Below are 19,294 nucleotides of genomic sequence, written 5' to 3'. Positions count from 1 at the left end.
TATTGATGTTAACCTACTCTACCTCATCTGCACTAACCAGGCCATACATTCTATGGGGGGTTAGAGGTCAGATGTTAGACCAGGTAATGACGAGGATGAAGAATATGACCTTTCATGGAATACAAAGCTTGACATCTCAGATTCATTACATCCAAAAGTAAACAAACAGAAAGATTACCATAAGCTTGTGGATATACTGTGAGGACTAAAGGAAAATGCAGACCACTATAACTACAGAGTTGAATTACGATTGTGTTATGTGTTATTGGTGATTTGCAACAAGGTTATTGTTCCCTCAGTTACAATCAACATTATTTGAGAGTACAATGTCATGACAATCTTCATGAGACATTCCTGTTTTGTACACTGAAAATTATGAAATGTTTGGCATTCATTTCGACCAGGGCCCATAGGCCACACAGTGCTCTGTGAGTTAAATAATTAGACTGGCACCATAAAGTTGCAGGTCTGTGGAATAGAGTATAGGCAACAAAAACAGTGGTGAGATCAGCCTAGCCAAATAGAGGTGCAGCAGGAGGATGTGAATTACCAGTCTCCAGGAAATCTAGACCCACACAGAATGAGTCTATTTAACTACAGGAGCCCATGATGTCATCCATGTGTGCTGGGGTTGTCATGGTGACCAGGGGGCCAGTTGAAAACAGCACTATTTTGTTTCCACAAAGACATTTATTTCCAGTGAGTGAGTTAGATGAAGAGCCATAGAACTCACTTGTATTATGTAAGCCATGAAAGGCCAGCCTTGTAGCATGTTCTAAGAAATGAGGTCTTCCTTGAAAATCATGTCAAAAGGAAGCCCTGACGAAAACCTGTGAGAACTTGTGCAGATCACAGCAAACTGTCTATCAACTACTTTCAATACAGGCTTCAACCACATTCTATTTCAGCTTAGTCCAGGACACTAGTACCTATCGTGAAGAGGAGAGAGAGCTGAAATCCAACTTCTCACTAAGAAATATATTTCAAAAATTGCATCAAAACTCACAACTATCAGGTAATGTCAAAAGTGTTGATGTATGTAGTGAGAACCAGTCACTGTGTACACTATCTCCAGAGTATAAGCAGAGTCAGCGGTCCATCTGTCTCCTGCTCCCTGTCCATGTGGTGAGTCAGTAGAGCACAGCAGAGGAAACTGATACTTCCTCCCAGAATTGAATAGGCGAACCCATCACCCATGACTACTAACACGCAACACTAATCACACGAAGGGGGTTCTGACCTCCTGACCTGACGATGCCTTTCCTGGAGTGATGTCATCTGGGAGAACAGAAAGCTCAGGCCAGGTCAACAGGGATCAGTTTCTCAGTTTCAACCTCTATCATTTAGATCCATTCAGTTTCCAAATGTTATGATGGTACTCTGATTAGAGTTCATTAAACCACACTAGCGTCACATTATCTTGCACTGTTTCCCAAAGGGCGCCACCCACCTTGACGTAGTCGTAACTACAGACGCTGGTCCCCTCCAGGTCAAAGGTCATGAAGGTGTAGTTGATGGTGTTGCCCATGGAGGCCTGGATGGTCCAGCTACACATGGAGTTGTGGGGGTAGGTGTTGGGGTAGTTCAGAGACTCAATCTGCCCACGCGCCTGGTTGGCGATCAGCACACCTTGACAGTCTTAGGAAGACAGAGAGTGAGCTCATAGTAATGTGTTTAGTGAATTTAGCAGTATTGAATTTCCTGGATTTCATGGTGATATAAGAATATATTTGCTTGTTACCAAAATATATTCCAATATTAAATGGAAAAGGAACTAAATGTACATTGTTTTTGGACAGAAATGTCAAGCTTAAGCATGAGAGCCAACAAAAAGGCAAGCATTGTACTTTTCAACTGAGAGTCAAACTGAAACTGTGTTATTTTTCCAGGAATAACTAAATAAAGCTTCAGAGCAGAGCTGACCTCTCTGTATAAACCTAAGTGACAATTAGTGTTCCAGGGACAGAATGAGAACATGAGTCCAGGGCCAAATTGCAAAGCGCTGTGACAGAAACAAAACAAGATAGACTTCACTAAGAGTGACCTCTTGTCCTTTCAGCATGACTTCCAGAAAGCCCATTTGACAACAAGAACAAAAGCCAGTCCCCACTCTGACATTCTTTTGTAGTGCGAGTACCTCTGGCAACTCGGTCTCCTCACCTCTCGAACCTCAAGAGTGCGTTCCCTAACTCCAATTTCCATGGAAACCAAACAAAAGGCCCCCTGGGATACCACTGTAAGCCACTTAGGCATGGTACGGCATGAACTGTAGTAAGGTTTACTGTATCTCAAGATTCAAACGTAACTATGTCAAAGTAAACGTGTACAAATTGGATAACAAGAAAGTAAAATGGAACCTACAAAATGATAACAAAATCAACATGAGCGTACCAGCTCAAGCAGCAAACAGAGATGGCTGAATGTCTTTGGAAAGCCAGATGGCTTATAATCACCCAACAGCTCCATTAGGACACGTTGACACATCAATTACATGGAGTGGCTACTGGGGAGGTATATTTGTGTAAAGCTAGACTCGTGTGTGTGTGTGTGTGTGTGTGTGTGTGTGTGTGTGTGTGTGTGTGTGTGTGTGTGTGTGTGTGTGTAGAGAGATATAGATGCTCACTGGTTGTATACATGGCCAGGAAGCCTCCAGCTGCGACGACACTGTCTGTGCGTAGTTTCACATAGAGCTCACTCCTACTGGAGTTGATTGGGGCAGGCAACTGAGACCCACACAGGTTGGCCAGCTGTGGGGCATTAGTGCTGTTCCCATCGTACACCTACGGACAGACGGGCGGACAGATGAGCAGCCAGGCAGACAGACATTATGTTAGATATCGAAAGGGGCAAGGGATATGCTTTTCTTTCAGCAACGTCATGAACACACATTGTCTCTCGTGTTCAATTTCAGTTTGTACTGACTGACTGTTATGTGGGTGTGATAACCTTGAACAGTGCTCTGTACTCACGGCCAGGTAGTCATATGTACAGCTGGTGCTGGACTCCAGATCGAAGTCACCAAAGCTGAGAGTGATCAGGCTCCCAGCATCGGCCTTGATCAGCCAGTAACACTCAGCGTTAGTGTGGTAGGGTAGGGGGTAGTTAGGAGAGGAGAACCCTCCTGAACTGGTGGTCAGAGTACCTCCACAGCCTAGGTTGGGAAAGGGCAGGAACAAAAGGAGAGGAATAGGAGGAGGGAGGTACAAACAGAGGGATGGAGTTAAGATTGAGTAGTTAAAGTATAGTACATTTTATGGTATGTATCACAATACCTGTTGAAGATGATGCTAATGAAATAGACATTTCTCCCACACACCCACCTGTCTGCGTGCCGTCCCAGTGTGCCCTGAAGCCAGGGAAGGTGACAGAGGAGTCAGAATGGAACATGAGCCACAGGCGGTTGCTATGGGACACCATCATTGGAGGCCTCTGGTTGGAGCAGAACTTGCCAATCAGAGGAGAGGTTTCATAACCGCCATCTCTGTGGGACAGAGAGAACCGTGGGAGATAAAAATAGTGCCTTTTAAGTTGCTAGCTATATTAACAGCTTTCGTCTCGTCACGCTTGCTGACATAGTTCTCATTTGATTCTAATCACATTATTGTACATTGGTTTCACAGTCACTCGCTTTGGCATGGGTTTTCTTGCCTGGCTAGCTACTAATTACACCAAAATGACTGCTCAAGTGAAATTGAATCATACAACTGACAAACATCCTCCTGTAACAGCTGAATAAGATCAGGCTCATTATGACTGGGTGCTCACCTGATCTCTACATAGTCGAAAGCACAGTTGGGTGGTGAGCCCTCCATATTAAAGTCGGTGAAGTTGAGCATGATCTGCATGTTGACCCCAACGATGATCTTATAGATACACTGGCGGTTGGTGGGGTAGTTACTGGGAAAGTTAGGAGAGCTGAGTTCTCCTGTAGGGGAGGTGAACGTCTCACTACAGTCTGGGGAAGACATGAGAGGAATATGATTTTGTGAATATGAGGGGAAAGAGATGGGGTTAACTTAAGGGTAGTCTTGCAGTACCAGACCTCAACACCATATTCTCCTTCGACTGGAGTTGAGGAATAAGGGGGGAATGTTGTGTGCAGTAAATTACAGTACCATTCAAGCAAGAGGCAAAGCATTGGTCAAACTCGGATATAATCTTCTACTTCACTACTGCCATCTTTTCTGTATGTTTTCTTGCTTTGTTTTGGTTATTTTGTTACAAAGGTTTGAACCCCCTCTAACCCTGATGGGTAACGGGGTAACAGTACTCATGGTGGCAGTGATTTCCTCTTCCTAACCCTCATATACTGCTCAAAAAAATAAAGGGAACACTAAAATAACACATCCTAGATCTGAATGAATGAAATAATCTTATTAAATACTTTTTTCTTTACATAGTTGAATGTGCTGACAACAAAATCACACAAAAATAATAAATGGAAATCCAATTTATCAACCCATGGAGGTCTGGATTTGGAGTCACACTTAAAATTAAAAGTGGAAAACCACACTACAGGCTGATCCAACTTTGATGTAATGTCCTTAAAACAAGTCAAAATGAGGCTCAGTAGTGTGTGTGGCCTCCACGTGCCTGTATGACCTCCCTACAACGCCTGGGCATGCTCCTGATGAGGTGGCGGATGGTCTCCTGAGGGATCTCCTCCCAGACCTGGACTAAAGCATCCACCAACTCCTGGACAGTCTGTGGTGCAACGTGGCGTTGGTGGATGGAGCGAGACATGATGTCCCAGATGTGCTCAATTGGATTCAGGTCTGGGGAACGGGCGGGCCAGTCCATAGCATCAATTCCTTCGTCTTGCAGGAACTGCTGACACACTCCAGCCACATGAGGTCTAGCATTGTCTTGCATTAGGAGGAACCCAGGGCCAACCGCACCAGCAAATGGTCTCACAAGGGGTCTGAGGATCTCATCTCGGTACCTAATGGCAGTCAGGCTACCTCTGGCGAGCACATGGAGGGCTGTGCGGCCCCCCAAAGAAATGCCACCCCACACCATGACTGACCCACCGCCAAACCGGTCATGCTGGAGGATGTTGCAGGCAGCAGAACATTCTCCACGGCGTCTCCAGACTCTGTCACATGTGCTGTGTGAACCTGCTTCATCTGTGAAGATCACAGGGCGCCAGTGGCGAATTTGCCAATCTTGGTGTTCTCTGGCAAATGCCAAATGTCCTGCACGGTGTTGGGCTGTAAGCACAACCCCCACCTGTGGACGTCGGGCCCTCATACTACCCTCATGGAGTCTGATTCTGACCGTTTGAGCAGACAAATGCACATTTGTGGCCTGCTGGAGGTCATTTTGCAGGGCTCTGGCAGTGCTCCTCCTGCTCCTCCTTGCACAAAGGCGGAGGTAGCGGTCCTACTGCTGGGTTGTTGCCCTCCTACGGCCTCCTCCATGTCTCCTGATGTACTGGCCTGTCTCCTGGTACGCCTCCATGCTCTGGACACTACGCTGACAGACACAGCAAACCTTCTTGCCACAGCTCGCATTGATGTGCCATCCTGGATGAGCTGCACTACCTGAGCCACTTGTGTGGGTTGTAGACTCCGTATCATGCTACCACTAGAGTGAAAGCACCGCCAGCATTCAAAAGTGACCAAAACATCAGCCAGGAAGCATAAGAACTGAGAAGTGGTCTGTGGTCACCACCTGCCGAACCACTCCTTTATTGGGGTGTCTTGCTAATTGCCTATAATTTCCACCTGTTGTCAATTCCATTTTGCACAACAGCATGTGAAATGTATTGTCAATCAGTGTTGCTTCCTAAGTCGACAGTTTGATTTCACAGAAGTGTGATTGACTTGGAGTTACATTGTGTTGTTTAAGTGTTCCCTTTATTTTTTTGAGCAGTGTATAACACACATTTTCTGTGACTTTTTCTGTGAATGAATGCGTTGTTGGGGGGGGTTGTAAATGGAAATAGCGGTTGCCAAGGGTAACCGTACCGGTGGCGGCATCGATGGAGACATAGTTGGCAGAGAAGCCTTCGGTTGCTAGGCTGATGTCGGAGACAAAGAGGACAGTCATCAGGTTGTCTGTGCTGGTCAGAGAGGGAGGGACAGACCGACCGCAGTACCTGGAAAGAGATAGGCCAGATGCGGAGGGGGAAAAAAACTGTCATTCTTTCCCAAACAATAAACCTGATCACTCACCAACAGAAGTTAACTGAAGTTTGAGTTGACGTCGAGTTGGAGTAAATTATCACGTGAGTGAATCACTTCTAGAGTGCATATTGACTTTGAATCTTGCCAATGTTCACACACATTAAAATGATTTAGGGTAATCACCATATTGCCACAGGTTCTTAACACCTTGACATGGGTTTGTTTGCGTGTACTGTACTCTACCTGCCAAGCTTGGTCCCAGTCGCCACGGTGCCATTGTCATACACCTCCACGTAGTCATAGTTACAGCTGATGTGGTACTCCATGTTGAAGGAGGTGAAGGACAGGCGGATGAGGTTGCCTGGAGCGACAGAGATGTACCAGGTGCAGTTGGCTCCATGGGGGTAGTTGTTGGGATGGCCAGGGCTGGTGAGGGAGCCCGATGGGGCATTAAGAGTAGCGCCACAACCTGGCATCGTGGTATCAAACATGGAAACAGGCTCAAAATTACTGTTCTTTGTACACCTCATTCATAGTCAACACAAATATTTTTGGAAACATTATATAGAGACAAAGGATTGGTAAACATTTTGTTGTCACAATACCCAGGACACATAGGCTCACAGATACCACTCACTGACAACACATACACAGTACTAGATACTTGAGCTTTTAGTTAAGGCAGATAAACTACATATCACATGAGTACCAGGGGCTTACCCTCCATAGCAGAGTCGTAGGCTGCGGTGAAGCCATGGTTGGAGACAGACATGTCAGTCTTGAAGCGGATGTACATGGACCTCTGGGTGGACTGGAGCATGGCTGGCATGGTGTTGCCACAGTATGTACCAATCAGAGGAGAGCTCACCGTGGAGCCATCCCTTACCTGGGGGAGGGAAGAGAGAAAGAGAGAAAGAGAGAAAGAAAGAAAGAGAGGGAAAGGAGAGCGAGAAAGAGAGAAAGAGTGAGAGCGCGAGAGAGAAAGAGAGCGAGAGAAAGAAAGAGAGAGCGAAAGAGAAAGAAAGAGAGCGAGAGAGAGAGAAAGAAAGAGAGAAAGAAAGAGCGAGAGTGAGAGAGAAAGAAAGAGGAAAAGGAGAGCGAGAAAGAGAGAAAGCGAGAGAGAGCGAGAGTAAGAGCGAAAGAGAGAAAGAGCAAGAGCGCAAGAGAGAAAGAGCGAGAGCGCAAGAGAGAGAGAAAGAGAGCGAGAGAAAGAAAGAGAGAAAGAAAGAAAAATAAAGAAAGAGAACATTTTGCATGAGGGTCTGCTATACAAATGTATGAAATGTATGCATTCACTACTGTAAGTCACTCTGGATAAGAGCGTCTGCTAAATGACTAAAATGTAAAATGTAAATGTAATTTGTATGAACATGAGATTGAACAACTGAGACATAAACTGAACAAGTTCCACAGACATGTGACTAACAGAAATGGAATAATGTGTCCCTGAACAAAGGGGGGGTCAAAATCAAAAGTAAGTCAGTATCTGGTGCAGCCACCAGCTGCATTAAGTACTGCAGTGCATCTCCTCCTCATGGACTGCACCAGATTTGCCAGTTCTTGCTGTGAGGTGTTACCCCACTCTTCCACCAAGGCACCTGCAAGTTCCCGGACATTTCTGGGGGGAATGGCCCTAGCCCTCACTCTCCGATCCAACAGGTCCCAGATCCGGGCTCTTTGCTGGCCATAGCAGAACACTGACATTCCTGTCTTGTAGGAAATCACACACAGAATGAGCAGTATGGCTGGTGGCATTGTCATGCTGAAGGGTCATATCATATGAGGACGATGTCTTCCCTGTAATGCACAGCATTGAGATTTCCTGCAATGACAACAAGCTCAGTCCAATGATGCTGTGACACACCGCCCCAGACCATGACGGACCCTCCACCTCCAAATCGATCCCGCTCCAGAGTACAGGCCTCTGTGTAATGGTCATTCCTTTGACGATAAACGGGAATCCGACCTTCACCCCTGGTGAGACAAAACCGCGACTCGTCAGTGAAGAGCACTTTTTGCCAGTCCTGTCTGGTCCAGCGACGGTGGGTTTGTGCACATAGGCGACGTTGTTGCCGGTGATGTCTGGTGAGGACCTGCCTTACAACAGGCCTGCAAGCCCTCAGTCCAGCCTCTCTCAGCCTATTGCGGACAGGCTGAGGACTGATGGAGGGATTGTGCGTTCCTGGTGTAACTCGGGCAGTTGTTGTTGCCATCTTGTACCTGTCCAGCAGGTGTGATGTTCATATGTACCAATCCTGTGCAGGTGTTGTTACACGTGGTCTGCCACTGCGAGGACAATCAGCTGTCCGTCATGTCTCCCTGTAGCACTGTCTTAGGCGTATCACAGTATGGACATTGCAATTTATTGCCCTGGACCACATCTGCAATCCTCATGCCTCCTTGCAGCATACCTAAGTCACGTTCACGCAGATGAGCAGGGACCCTGGGTATCTTTCTTTTGGTGTTTTTCAGAGTCAGTAGAAATGCCTCTTTAGTGTCCTAGGTTTTCATAACTGTGACCTTAATTGCCTTCCGTCTGTAAGCTGTTAGTGTCTTAACGACTGTTCCACAGGTGCATGTTCATTAATTGTTTATGGTTCATTGAACAAGCATGGAAAACAGTGTTGAACCCTTTACAATGAAGATCTGGGAAGTTATTTGGATTTTTACGAATTATCTTTGAAAGACAGGGTCCTGAAATAGGGACGTTTCTTTTTTTTCCTGAGTTTATGTATCCCATGCCAAAAATTGAAAAAGAGAGAGAGGTGACGCTTAGATCAAGTCACCTCGTCTCTTTAGAAATGTTTGTGTATGTAATGACAACAATAGTAAATATATACATTTACATACACAAACATTTATGCACACACACACACACACACACACACACACACACACACACACACACACACACACACACACACACACACCTCCAGGGTTTTTCTTTATTTTGACTATTTTCTACATTGTAGAATAATAAAGTAATGTAATAAAGTAATGATGGACTGCCGTTTCTCTTTGCTTATTTGAGCTGTTCTTACCATAATATGGACTTGGTATTTTACCAAATAGGGATATCTTCTGTATACCACCCCTACCTTGTCACAACACAACTGATTGGCTGAAACGCATTAAGAAGAAAATAAATTCCACAAATTAACTTTTAACAAGGCACACCTGTTAATTGAAAGGCATTCCAGGTGACTACCTCATGGAGCTGTCATCAAGTCAAAGGATGGCTACTTTGAAGAATCTCAAATATAAAAATAAATTTTGATTTAAAACTTTTTTGGTTACTACATGTTTCCATATGTGTTATTTCATAGTTTTGATGTCTTCGCTATTATTCTACAATGTAGAAAATAGTAAAAAATAAAGAAAAACCCTGGAATGAGTAGGTGGCCAAACTTTTGACTGGTCTGTATATTCATTGACGATGTTGGACAATCAGAGGCAGGATTCAAGAATGAAAGTCTGGAGTGAATTTTGAATACCTCAACAAAGTCATATACACAGGAGCCGCTCTCAATGTCGAAGGTGAGGAAGTTGAGGGTGACAACGTAGCCCTGTGGTTGGTTGATGACCCACTCACACTCCTTGTTGTGGGGGTAGGCATCAGGGTGGTAGGGGGACCGGATCTGACCTGTCCCAGAGAAGGTGCCACCACAGCCTGGGAAAGAGAGAACTCCATTGTGACAATTCTAGATGGCTATGCACAAACTAATTGGAAAAGGAGGTCAAGTTAATTCTAATGGACTGCAAACCAGTTGCCAGATAATGAAAATGAACTGTAATGACCTGTAAGAGAGCCTGCTAAATGACATAACTGTAAATGGTTTAAATGCCAAGTCTTTTGGCTCAGATCACCATACACGACTGTTACACTTCACATACTGTATATGCAAATATGGAGCGAAGAGAACCAGCATTGGGAATCACACTGGATATTCATCCCAGGCTGTGACACTAAGTAGAGTCCAGTCTGACAGGCCATTTCCAGGTGCAGAAGATGGAGTGGAGGGTGGGCCATTAAAGTGCACACACACACACACACACACACTATTCACGGTGCGTGTCAAGAGTGTGTTTAATCACCAGAGATTGCCAATGCCGCAGGAAGACTTAAGGTTCAATAAGAGAGGTAGAGAACATTGAACAGAACACGACTATGTCAATAACTGAATTGTGCTGATATAACCTTAGTCTCTCGAGCAGCTGTTAAATAACATACAGGCCAGGCATACAGACATATGAGATGGCCACACACAAACACACACACACACACACACACACAAAACTGCATGGTGGGGGAGGGGGCAGAAGAAGCTGAATACACAACCCTTTTTATCCTTCACATAAAACCCTCACACTTTTAATAAGCTCTGCGAGGCAGCTGTGCTGAAATGTGATTACTACAGAGGTAGAGATCGGGGAAACGCGTCACAGGACTAGAGATTTTAACTGCTTAGAAACCTAGTGAGAAGAACTATATGGGTGCAGTACATTATCAGTACCCCTATATGTCACCGGGTCATGGTTTTTGGCATATCTGAAGAGCTTGTGGTTTGTCACTGTTGGGGTTTGCCAGTGACAAGACGGTGAAGAGATAGTGTTTTGCCACTGGTGTGGTTAGACAGCGCTTGTGTTTCTCACCGACTTCGTATGTGGCCCTGAACCCGGCCCGGGTGATTGATCCGTCAGACTTGAAGCGGATCCAGAGGGCATTGGAGGAGGACAGGATGGGGGCAGGGATGGTGTCACCACAGTACTTCCCAATCAGAGCGTCTGTCTCTGTGGGACCATCACGGACCTGGGAAACACAACCAGGAGAGTCAAACACGAACAATGTTACGAGGGCACAGAGATACAGGTACACACATCATAGCTAATCCCCCTCCCAGAGACAAAGCACCTTGACACCAGCAACCATCTCAATCACACACACACACACACAGTTTTGTATTGCTATCCTTGTGGGGACCAAAGAATTTATTCCCATTCAAAATCCTTTTTTCCTTAACCCCAAACCCTTAACCTAACCATAACCCTAACCATACCCCCCAAACTCCTAACCCTAAAACTATACCTAACCGTAATGCCTAACCCTAACCTTAATTCTAATCCCAAACCTAACCTAGCATTTTTCATTGTGGGGACTGGGAAATTGTCCCCACTTGTCTAAATTTCTTTGTTTTACTTTCCTTGTGAGGACTTCTGGTACCCACAAGGACAGTTAAACAAAAACACACACACTACTGTACCTCCACATAGTCAAACACACAACCGCTGTGGGACTCCAAGTCCATATGCGTGAAGTTGAGCGAGACAATCTCATTGGCCGGCAGGCGGATGATGTAGACACACTGGCGGTTGTGGGCGTAGTTATTGGGCCAGTTCGGGGAGATGATGATGCCCTCGCTCTCTGTAAAGGTTCCTCCACAACCAGGGTCAGCTAGAACAGAGAGAGCCGGACACATGAACTTCAGTTGTAGAGGGAGATCCTTTAGAAAAGTCTCAGATCACTTTGGGATGTTTAGCCGACTCCTATGCTCATTTATGGAATGACCATAGGAATGAGCAAAACAGCACAAAGATCTGGGACCAAAAAAAGCTGCATACGACATTGCAAAGCATGGAGAATCCTTGTAATAATCCTATCCCTATCAAAGGTCAGTTGTTAACAGTAGTTGATATGACAGAGATCTCTTACATGGAGAGGTGGTGTATGTGATGTGGAAGCCACGGTCAGAGTTAGAGAAGTCCGAGTGGAACCGAATCCATGCTGCAGGTCCCGTGGTCTGGAGAGGGGCGGGAGACACATTGTGGCAGTACCTCTGTAGAACCGGATCTTCCGGGAGGAGACCATCCCGAATCTAGAACACAGAACCAAGGGCAGACAGCCGTTACAGTAACAGACTTAGAACTTTCACAGTTGCGGATGAAAATGAAAAATCTTAATATTCACATAATGTGTGGTGCTATAAATATATACTTCTATATATTCCATAGCTGAAGGGACATGTTGCCATTGTGCCTGCCTCACCTCCAGGTAGTCATAGTTACAGTCAGGGTGGTTTTCCAGGCTGAGGGTTCCGAAGGCAAAGGTGATGAGCAGGCCGGGGGCCACGTCAACTGTCCAATAGCAGTCGCGGTTGGGTGGGTAGTTGCCGGGGTAACCAGGTGAGTTGATGTTACCGTAGGGTTCGGTCAACTCCCCGCCACATACTGGAGGTGGAACAAACAGGTACAGATTGCAGTGAGGAGAGGACTGCACATGGGTAACACCTGACTAAGCTATCAGGTAGATTGCAAATAATACATTTTATCTAGGTCTCTTGCTAACACAGACACGCACAGGCACACACAAGCGCAGACACACACCTGGTGTCTGTGAGGTCCATGCCACAGTGAAGCCGCCTGCGTTGACGGAATGGTCAGAGCGGAACCAAAAGTACAATGCATTGTGGGAGCTGAAGAGCTCTGCGGGGGAGCTGGTACCGCAGTACTTCCCTAACTGATAGGCCGAGGCGCTCTCGCCATCGTGGATCTGAAGGAAGTCGAAGTTGCAGTTGGCACTGTTCTCCAGCTCAAAGTGAGGGAAGGTGATCCGTAGAATCTGGGAAGAAATTAACACCACAGTATTAACACAGCATTAAAGAACTATTCCACTTCTCTTGTACTCACTCATCTTCTGTAGCTACTTGGTGTGCACAACGAATAGAACAAATGCCACATATTGTTAGGCATTCAAATCGTCCAAATCAGCAAAAATGCTTATTCCATGGGATACTGCATTATTACTGATGTAACAGCATGGAAGAGCATTTGTTAGACTTGTCATGTGTAGTCGGGTCCAGGACCTGCCGTGTGTAAGTGACTGTGTGGCATTAGATTACACCGACCTTGTTGGCGTCTGTTCTGATGACCCAGGCACAGCTGACTTGGTGGTCATACTGGTCACTACCAGGGGTATTGGGGTAGCTGAATGTACCAGCTGGGCCAGTCAGGTAGCCTCCACACACTGACAACACACACACACACAGGTAAGTGAAGCACACAGTACACACACTGTACAAACACAGCGAAACTCCCTGAAATAAGTCCATTTCTCTCTATCATTCCATAAAGACACAGATATACATGGAAAGCAGTGATGGCACGAACACATGCACGCGCACACACCCTGCTGTGCAGTCTGGCAGGTTGGCCCTGTCCACTGGTCAGTGCAGGTACAGGTGAATCCATTGAGTCCATCGTTGCAGGTACCTCCGTTCTGACATGGGTTGCTGGCACACTCATTGACATTCTGGTCACAGTTCACCCCTCCCCAGCCAGGACTACAGGTACACAGATACCCTGTGGAAGTAGGCTGGATTGGGGGGGGGGGGAGATACAGAAAAAATGTTACCAAAACCCAATTATAAACTGGGTTTGTTCAAGCCCTGAATGCTGATTGACTGACAGCTGTAGTATATCAGACCGTAACCACTTGTATGACAAAACATGTATTTTTACTGGTCTAACTACGATGGTAACCAGTTTATAATAGCAATAAGGCACCTTGGGTGTTTGTGATATATGGCCAATATACCACGGATAAGGGCTGTGTCCAGGTACTCCGCGTTGCGATGTGCATAAGAACAGCCCTTAGCCGTGGTATATTGGCCATATACCGCACCCCCTCATGCCTTACTGCTTAAATAATATACTGTATGGATGAAAACCTCCTGGACAAATCATAGGTTAAGGAGTAAAATCCTGGTCCTGAGAAACTGTGAAGCTGCTAGAGTCCCATGTAACCCACGCTCACCACACACTGTCCGTTGACACATGGATTGTTGGTCTGGCAGATATTGCTGCTCTGGGTGCATCCTGTTGGGCCGTAGCCATTTCCTGTGTAGTCTGGGGGACAGGTGCATACTGGGAGGGTGGAGCCTGGAAGCACAGAGACATGGTTAGGATACCTGATTAACTCACCATAACATTAAAAAACACAGGTGCATTTACTGGACTCGGTATACAGATGGGGGACAAGGGATATAGTACGAACAAGGACAATTTGTTAGAGAAATAAACCAAATCTCCCTAACTACCATGCAATAAAAGTATACTACATTTCCTCCCATAGGTGAATAGGTCATTGATCTCTGGTGTCTCTGCTCTCTCAGCACTCACAGCCTCTACTCATGAGATAGCATCCTAATCTAGTCTCCTGGCTGTAACAGTCTTTATAGTGGATGTCAGCCATCAGGAGGTGAGAGAGAGCAGAGCTGTCAACACCTGCTATAATGGCCCTGTCTTATCCTCACGGCCAGCGGTCATTAGGTATCTTAAAAGGTAGGTGTGTGTCCGCATGTTTACCTGGAGTGGAAGAGCAGGTAGCAAGGGGGTAGCACCCTCCATTGTTATTGGCACAGATGTTAGCCTGAGTGCAGGTTCTCCCATCTCCTTCATAGCCTGGATACAGATCAATCAATCAATCAATCCACCAATGAACCAGTGAGTCTATACATCAGTCAAAAAGCAACATTTTGAATTATAAAAAGGGCCATACAATGCTTTTGAGCACAATGACTAATTATGAGAGACAGACAGGGACAGACAGAGGAGAGGTCGACAAAGTGAGATTGAAAAAGAGAGAGACAGAAACTGTGCCAGAGGGGTAGAGAGTATACACACAGAGATCTCTGAATGGGGCTAGCGCTGAACACATTACATAGTCAGCCATCTGCTTTTCATCAGAGCTATATTACTGAAAACTACCACGAGTCAGCTAGCATCCACCTGCCAGCTGGCATCTGCCGTAACCACGGACAGGAAAACAAGGACAGCTTTCTTCTGTGGTACACCAAATCCACCAGCTCAGTTTTGACTTTCAAACCAAGGGTTGTGTAAGGACACTCTTACAGTAACCTGACCAAAACCATGTTGGTCTAAATGTTGTGTGTGTGTGTCACCAAGAGATCAGTTGTAGCAACAGAAAACATTTTCGAACTGCTAGAGAAATACCAGAAAACAGTACAGAGAGGAAGGTAAAGAAAGAAGAGGGAGAGGATCCAGAAGAGATTCCTCCAGATACAGATATGGGTACCTGGAGGACAGGTTCCACAGTGGAAGGAGCCCATGGTATTGAGACACTGGACCATGGGAGTAGTGGAGCATCCTCCGTTATTAGTGGAACACTCATTCACATCCAGACAGCTGTAGCCGTTGCCCTGCCATCCTGGAGGAATGCACAACAAACAGCGCTAACGACATTTACTGTAATACAGGAAATAATTGTTTATTACACAGTTAGGCATAGGCATATTATTCAAGGTTACGTTTACATTTAGTTTACAGATGCTTTGTTTATTGTAATGATATACAAGCAAGCATAAAATGTATTCTTTACTGATGCACACACACACCACACATTATGCACAATAAGCATCACAAAGATCCACACATCTTCACACACAGAACAGCCTGTGTTCCTCTGTAGAGTTAAGTTAATCATGATGGGGCTGTTCCCAGAGTAAAGAAATAGGACCCAGATCCCTTAATCTCAGAGTATCACCTGAGAGGGGCAGTCCCGCTAGGATCTAAGGACAGCCATTTCCAAATGATATTCAATAACGCTCACGAATCGCAAATCTTGTGCTTTCTTGTACTTTCCCAAGTTCAAACCCAACAAATACAGTAAAGTACAGATTTGTTGGAGCAATGTCTATGTCTTAAGAAGTACTCTTGTATAACTGAATTTGAGAGCACTTCGACTCAAGATCAAAACATGCTATTTTGGAAGACGGAAGAAGCATCCATCTGGCAACCACATGGAGGTAACCAACTATGTCAGCCATTTTGGGTCAGCAAACATCAGTTTCCTCACACCTAATGCACTATACCATTGATGATAAGGAAACTGTGAGCACTGAGCGGCTCTCACCAGCAGGACAGGAGCCGCAGTAGAAGGAGCCCTGGGTGTTGTAACAGGTCACAGGGGGGTTGGTGGAGCAAGGCTTCTGGGCAAGGCTACACTCATCCACGTCTGAGATACAGGCCGGGTTGCCGGCTGGGGCCATCCAACCATCATCACAAACACACTTAAACTTGGGCTGGAAGGAAATAACAAAACATGGCATGGCCTGGATTAATGTCAACTCCCATGAATAGAACATGTACAGAATGTGTACCGAGCACATTTAGATGCACTAGTAGTGAATCACTGATGTGAAATGACCTGCGTCATAGAAATACAGTCATTCTAGAGTCATTCTATTTCCATGATGATCATGGCCTAGTGAGCCGAGACTCAATAAGATTAGTAAAGGGCCTTTAAAAAAAAAAAAGGAGGATGAAGGCATCTTTGCCTACAAATAATTTATTTGATTCGATATTCAAGGGGTAAATGGTTATAGCTACTCCCATGTAAGACCACTGGCACTGTACTACTGGTAATGGATCGGTCCCTACTACTCGAATGCAGGTCTCAGATCTATCATCACTATGAAAAATAAGTGTTTCATTGCTCTAGTCTACTCTAATAAAATTAAAGAAACATTAAGGCTATGGTAGCTAGCAGTGCTAAATCTAATCTAGTAATTGCTTTCTTCACAGGGCATTTATCACATTAAACTAATTGTTTGAAGCCAAGGGACCAGGGTGAAGACGTTGGCTGAAATAAATGACCTTGTCTAGACAGTCTTGATTAATTAAATGAAAGTATCTTGGGCTCGTTAAACAGGGCAGGCTACAGCTAAGAAAAAAAATGAGGACAATTCTGTTTTTATACAGCTGTGATCCAGGAAATCAAATAGGAGACCAACACTGTTGAATGATGATTGACAGTTACCACGTTCGGTGTGATTCTGTCTGCGTCGATGCATGTCCCATGGACACACAGGTCCTGAGCAACACCCTGACAGTCGTCATAGCGGGTCGTACACAGGGTACCAGACCACTCTGGTGAACAGGTGCAACTGGAAGAGAAATACAAGAAGACAGATTCAGTGTGTGTGTGTGTGTGTGTGTGTGTGTGTGTGTGTGTGTGTGTGTGTGTGTCTGTCTCAGTGTGTGTGTGTGTGTGGCTGTGTGGCCTCACGTAAAGGATCCAGGTGTGTTGATACAAGTGGCTCCATTCTGACATCCCTGAGAGGTCCCGACAAAGATCTGACACTCATTCACATCCACAGCACAGATGGGACCCTGCAGACACACAAAACAAGATTTAAACAGGAATAACACAGACATGCGGCTTCGGGCTCTCTCTCTCTCTCTCTCTGTGTCAACTCCAGTATCCACTTACCCCCCAGTTGCTGGGACACATGCAGTGAAAAGAGTCCAGCAGGTCTAGACAGGTGGCTCCATTCTGACAGGGATTACTGGTACATGTCTTTCTCTGGACCGTCTTGGAGAGGCAGGGAGAGAAAGGAGAGAAAGAAGGAGAGGACAGAGGCAGAGGGTAAGGGTGAGATGAAGAGGATAAAGGGGGTTGGAGTTAGGGAAATTATTATTTGTTATAATAAGAGTAAAAGTAACATTCATCATACTCAATATGTAACATGTAAGAAGTAGGCCCTACTGTACTTACCTGTTCAAGTGCTGTCACTTTAGTTTCAAGTGATGACACCTTTGTGTTGAGCGTATTGAGTTGGTTAGTGACATCAGGGGACGTTCCACCTCCATTTTGTTTTATATTGTCGATGTCAGCTTTGTTTGTTTTGATCTGAAATTATATGAAGTAAGAAGTAAATAAGACTTGGTATAGAGGTTTTGATGTTACATGTTTCTTCACCATTATTAAATTAATGTTTCTAAAGAGTAATAACCATGCTACAATAAAACTAGACATGAATACATTTTGATCTTTGGTCAAATGCTGGTTGAATTGCAGAGTCTGCTCTTTCACAGTTGTTAATGATCCGTAGTATCATGTGAAAACACTCGCTTACAGAGATGTTGGGAGACAGAACAAAGTCCTGAACAGATGGAATATTTTGAAGAATGTGCTTTTTGGACATATTTTCATAAAGATAGTTATGTGAACAAGATAAGAAAACTAAATCACTTCCCAATGTTCCAATTACCATATCCATGGTGATATCCACCACTTGATCTGATATGATTTCTACAACTTTAGCTGGAAAAAAACAGTTAGAGATGGATGCTTTTCGAAAAGACGGTACAAAACATGAAAACATTTCTACAAATTGTCTGTCAATGTGGATATGTTTATCCATTTAAGACTTTCTCTCGTGTGTGTGTGTACCTGAATCATCAGCTGAGTGAGGTCCTCATTTCCCACTTTGACACTGCCTGACCCTGAGGTCTGGAAGCGGATCTCTTTGTTATGGGTGGAAAAGACCAGGTGACCGTTCTCTGATACCATGCGTGGCCTAGGAGGGCCAGATATTTATTCCAAATCATTCATTTACATGTGAACAGATTTAAAATGTTGATACATTAATTGTATATACAACACGTACCACTATACAGAAGATATAATATAGCATGTAGGTTAAGTACTAAATGCTGTTAATTTATATTTTTATGATTTTGTTGACAAAATGAGCTCATTCTCCATTAGCAATAGATTAAATTCACCCTTTGGAGGTGATGCTTGGTTGAGCTTTGAAGATCAGAGTTGTTTGACTGAAGCAAAAATATTTCCAGATAACTTCATTTTTACCCTTTGCAATGTGAAGTTCATGTAAAAACATTCAATCACTTAAGATAATTATTACATTACACAACTGCTTTTAGCAGACACTGCATTCTTGCAGATAAACCCAAAAAAATATTTAACCACAATTCCAACAACCACTGGCCATCACTAAAATCCTCTTTCATCACCAAACTCACTGGTCATTACTGATGTCCCTCTTGCTGCGAGGTCCTTGGGCGGCGTGCTCCCCTTGGTCACACTGTAGTCCAACCAGGAAGAGGAGGCCGAAGAGCAACCAGGAGAGCTGCTGTATCCGAGCCATGCTGAGAGAGTCTGGGCCCTGGACACCTGCTCTTCAGACACTATACTGCCGTACAGACCTGATGTAACACTCTAATGCCTCTAGAAAGGGACAGGGGAGGACAGGGGTGCACTTTGTCCCCACTGGTCTTCTTCTGGAAGCAGGCATTGGCAGCCACATAGAACCATAAAACACCCAAACCTACCCAACGATGAAGGG

At 45.0% G+C, this 19,294-nt stretch overlaps 1 protein-coding gene across 1 annotated transcript in view; it reads right to left on the bottom strand.

The window, feature by feature from the left end:
• cubn (cubilin (intrinsic factor-cobalamin receptor)) overlaps positions 1-19,210 on the bottom strand; it is a 54,733-nt gene extending 35,523 nt beyond the window's left edge. Inside the window, exons 1-26 of the mRNA XM_014157416.2 lie at positions 18,972-19,210; positions 18,379-18,505; positions 17,701-17,835; positions 17,416-17,517; positions 17,212-17,315; positions 16,963-17,089; positions 16,057-16,225; positions 15,220-15,351; positions 14,490-14,585; positions 13,939-14,063; positions 13,311-13,497; positions 13,031-13,149; positions 12,510-12,744; positions 12,172-12,353; positions 11,839-12,001; positions 11,390-11,580; positions 10,782-10,938; positions 9,623-9,798; positions 6,849-7,014; positions 6,372-6,597; positions 5,970-6,100; positions 3,766-3,955; positions 3,321-3,481; positions 2,970-3,151; positions 2,624-2,780; positions 1,451-1,638 (exon numbers count right to left, since the gene is read on the bottom strand). Of these exons, the coding sequence (XP_014012891.2) occupies positions 1,451-1,638; positions 2,624-2,780; positions 2,970-3,151; positions 3,321-3,481; positions 3,766-3,955; positions 5,970-6,100; positions 6,372-6,597; positions 6,849-7,014; positions 9,623-9,798; positions 10,782-10,938; positions 11,390-11,580; positions 11,839-12,001; positions 12,172-12,353; positions 12,510-12,744; positions 13,031-13,149; positions 13,311-13,497; positions 13,939-14,063; positions 14,490-14,585; positions 15,220-15,351; positions 16,057-16,225; positions 16,963-17,089; positions 17,212-17,315; positions 17,416-17,517; positions 17,701-17,835; positions 18,379-18,505; positions 18,972-19,096 (4,053 nt within the window). The 5' untranslated portion in view covers positions 19,097-19,210. The remainder of the gene's footprint in view (positions 1-1,450; positions 1,639-2,623; positions 2,781-2,969; positions 3,152-3,320; positions 3,482-3,765; positions 3,956-5,969; positions 6,101-6,371; positions 6,598-6,848; positions 7,015-9,622; positions 9,799-10,781; positions 10,939-11,389; positions 11,581-11,838; positions 12,002-12,171; positions 12,354-12,509; positions 12,745-13,030; positions 13,150-13,310; positions 13,498-13,938; positions 14,064-14,489; positions 14,586-15,219; positions 15,352-16,056; positions 16,226-16,962; positions 17,090-17,211; positions 17,316-17,415; positions 17,518-17,700; positions 17,836-18,378; positions 18,506-18,971) is intronic.
• Positions 19,211-19,294: the final 84 nt, after the last annotated feature.

Source organism: Salmo salar, chromosome ssa19 (assembly GCF_905237065.1).
Source record: "Salmo salar chromosome ssa19, Ssal_v3.1, whole genome shotgun sequence".
Taxonomy (NCBI): domain Eukaryota; kingdom Metazoa; phylum Chordata; class Actinopteri; order Salmoniformes; family Salmonidae; genus Salmo; species Salmo salar.
The sequence above is the reverse complement of the archived record's forward strand: the minus strand, read 5'-3'. Positions and strand labels throughout refer to the sequence as shown.